The 3,876-nt window shown below is 40.6% G+C and overlaps 1 protein-coding gene across 1 annotated transcript; it reads right to left on the bottom strand.

The window, feature by feature from the left end:
- Positions 1 to 419: 419 nt before the first annotated feature.
- On the bottom strand, positions 420 to 2,105 carry LOC112706733 (exocyst complex component EXO70H1-like). Its single transcript, XM_025758174.2, has one exon. It carries the CDS (start codon positions 2,103 to 2,105, stop codon positions 420 to 422), a length of 1,686 nt encoding a protein of 561 aa, XP_025613959.1.
- Positions 2,106 to 3,876: the final 1,771 nt, after the last annotated feature.

Raw genomic sequence — 3,876 nt, 5'->3', positions numbered from 1 at the left:
AAATATCCTAATCGCCTTCGATGCCTTGAATTTAAATGAAAGAAATCAGGTCACACAATACCTTTTAAACTACGTCTTTTTTGAAAAATACATGTAAGATCATTTATTAGTGTCTTATGATAATATTGTTCATAACATAACAATCCATTAAAGTCTATATATATACCTTGAATAAATCAATGTATCACCAAAAAAAAAAAAAAGAACAAAGCCATTCTAGCATTATTATGTCTGTTGTAACTTGTAAGCATCTCAATAATTGGATGCAACATAATTAATTCTATACTCCATGGTTTCCACTGTACACAACATAACTCTCTAAGTCTCTATGCAGATTATACGTCTAATTAACCCCTCATCCTACTATTTGCATCAACAGAAAAATGAAATATTAAAACAAATGACGTGGAACAAGCTTGCTATCGAAGAAAAGAAGAAAAATGGGTAGTAATGCTGCCCGGATCTTCAACATCATGCAAAATAAAAGAAATATGATTCTGCAAATCATCGGGTGAGAACGCTATAACCGAATCCGACCCGACCCAATTCGTCTCGTAGAAATCCCGGTACTTAGGCACCACCTTCGAAACTACCGATTTCTGGATATCATCCCGCAGTTTCAGGTCAGGTGCGATCCACGTGGACTGCATCTGGCACGCTTCCTGGAACGCCATATTGAAGATATGGAACTTGGCGGAAGCTTCCGCCGGTTGCATCGCCGCTTTTGGATTCTCCGGCAGAGACATCTCCACCATGCTCCACGCCATGTTCACGTACTTGGATGCGTATTCCTTCACCTTTTGATCGTGACTCGCGAGCCAATCGTCGCCCAGGATGGAACCTAGTTTCGAGTTCCGCGCCTTTGTGACCACGTATTGCATGTTGTTCGCAAGAAACAGGTAACCCAGCGCCACGTTCTTGTAGAGCTCTGCTTTTCCGTCGATCTTGCAGAGCAGCAGAAGAATCTCCCACGCCAGCCGCTCCGCCAGCTCCGGAGGCGCTGGAGTTTTCGCCGCGAACTTCGGTGTCCGGAAGTAGGACTCCGGCATGGGAGTCTTTGGCGAATCGATGAGTATGTTGGTGAGCGCGTCGCTGTAATCGGCTAGGAATGAGATGTAGTTCATGGCGTAGCGAGTGAGCGGGTGGATCCTGCCGCTGGGGACCGGCGTCTTTGAGGACTCCTTCGTAATCGCCGATTCGAAGGCCGATAACGTTGCTCTAACGGCCTCGCCGATTTTCATATGTGAAACTCCGACTTGTAACCTTACGCTTGAGGTTGATTCGTATGAGAATATGTCCTTGATTTTAGGCCAATTTTGAGAGAGTGCTTCGTAGAGATCGAGTAGTCGGAACATTTTCTCCGGCGTTTTCTCGCACTTTGCTATGATTTCAGGGAACAGAAACAACATTTCGGCACCGTCTTTGCAAATCTCCGCGAAGCAGGACTCGACTACGGTCGTGTTCTCCGAAGAGGGAAAGATTTGGTTAATGAGACTCCTCTCGCCGGGAAACAGAGCTCCGACGGCGAATTTGACGGCGTTGAGCCAGGTCTTGATCTTAAAATCGAACATCTCCCATTGCATCTTCTTCATCTTAGAGAGCCTAGGCTTTTCCACTCCGAGATTCTGCAGTGCCTCAGTGACATTGGACTTTCTGACCTTGGTGTAAATCTGGACGCACTCTTTGCCATATCCAGCGAAGAACATACACTCCACGATTGCCTTCAAATCCTCCTTGGCAGCAGCATGGCGAATATTATCATCGTCAACATGGTCCCTAATCTCAGCTGATACACGATATAACTCTCTCTCGAGCCTGTTCATGGCGACTTGCATCAGGGAACAAGCCTCGACGAGCCGGTCCGAGGAAGAATCCAGTGTGAGGAGGTGTTGCATAGCGGAATGTAGATTTGAAACGGCGTTAAGGTACCGTTTGGCTTCCTGGCGCGTGTTAGTGAAGAGAGGAGTTGCGTCTTTGTTTTCGCTGCCGTTGGGAAGTGGGTCCCATTTGGCTATGATGGTGCGAGCGTTTTCCATACTTAACGATGTTTCCCAGTTAGAACCCTCCTGGTGGTTAACGATGAGCAATCCCTTTCTAAGAACCATTTTTTTGTTTTCCAGAGACGACGGAAAGATAGGATTCTCAATTAATTAATTGTTTTTGTGTTTACAGGGAACATAACCCAATTTGGTTTTGGAGAGGGTGAGACTGAGGGGAGGGGTATTTATAGAGGAAAAGTGAATGGACTAAATCCATTGGAGGTAGGTGTGGGCTGTGGCTTGTAAAGAAATGAAAGCGACTAGCAAACGCGGTAAATACTATAATCTGATAACGACACAGAGTGTGGAGTTAAAGAGTTCAGCTAAGTATCTCATTAATCACAGCTCATGTCTAATTTGGGTAGGATTAGTTTGGTTCATTCTAATTATCGTGTTATAACTGTTCTATTTTATTTGGGAATTTCTGAAACGGCTATCCAAACAACGCGCAATTTTAACACTACTTATGGTAAAATTACCTACTTTTTAATTCTTGACAGCAAATGTATAGCAACAACTCAACAAGCCTTTGCTTTTACCTAAGGCATAAACGAAAGTAACAAATAAAACAAGCATATTGTTTATCATAAATTTTCAAAAGCAGTGTGCTGAAAATGAATTCTTGTTCCTAAGAATGGAAACTTAATGTAAGTCTTTCTTTGGTAGCAAGATAAAGATATTTTAAATTATTTCAGGATTTAACTAAAATATATCAATTATGTTACGCGTACATTAAGGTAGTTAAAATCGCAACTCTACTAGGAAGCAGCTCCGTGCTGAGTCGCCGAGAAAACACGCTCAAACGCTGGAATCGCGAGTTTCCGACGAGGTTGCGTTCTAGTTTAAAGAAAATTCTAGAAGCGGTTTTCTTGGTCCAAATTGCAACCAATTCAAATCCTAGAGCCCAATCTGAAGTGAAGAAGGTAAATGTCTCTACAAATTCTTCCTGAACCGTTTATCCTAGCAATTTAACCTCAATATATGACTGTGTTTTCGATTTTCACCTCATTCAATCTATCACTTTCCCTCCATCTAAACTTTGAATTCCCTCTGAATTCTGAAATCACCAAATCAGAGAAGAAAAACTGTGTTACTGTGATCCGTGAGACTTGTTGTGATGCCGTCTGTGAGTGTATCTCTGCCTTTCTAGCTCTCCCTGACTGCAACTGTGATTACATTCTGCATTAAAAGGTTGCTAACTTAGTGTTGCTACTGCTCTGAGTCATTGACTGCCAATGTTGATAGTTGGTTGTTGCTGCTTGCCGTGCTCTTCGCCTCTCTTGTTTATAAGTGATTTTAGGTAAGTCTTAAATCTTTTTCGCCTCTTCTATTCAGTGATTGTTCATTTTAGTGATTTGTGTTCACAAGTCACAACAAAGATGTTATTCACTTTTTTGCAAGTTAATTTTTTTCTGTTGAATTTTGTTTGACTGAAAACTTGAATTGTTAATTTATTATTATGGTATTGGACATAGTTCTTCAAAAACCAGATACTTCTGCTACAAAGTGAATGAATGCTCTGTGAAGGATGATTGAAAATTTTATATTATGGTGTAATGCACAAGCAAATGTAGCAGATTTTTTATGTCGTAATTAGTTGTTCATTGCTGTAGTTTAATTGCTTTAATTATTACTTAACTTTTTTATGTCATATAAATTTGTGAGTTATGAATTTGTGTTTTGATTTGTGATTGAGTTTTGTAATTTGTGAATTTGTGTTATCAAAATCTTTATAAATTTTAATTTTATATTTTACGAGTTACATTTACGTTTTGTCTTAAGATTCAACGACTTACTATTTTGTACTAACTTTTTGAGTCAAGGTAAAAACTATGAA

Source organism: Arachis hypogaea, chromosome 8, assembly GCF_003086295.3.
Source record: "Arachis hypogaea cultivar Tifrunner chromosome 8, arahy.Tifrunner.gnm2.J5K5, whole genome shotgun sequence".
Classification (NCBI taxonomy): Eukaryota; Viridiplantae; Streptophyta; class Magnoliopsida; order Fabales; family Fabaceae; genus Arachis; species Arachis hypogaea.
The sequence above is the reverse complement of the archived record's forward strand: the minus strand, read 5'-3'. Positions and strand labels throughout refer to the sequence as shown.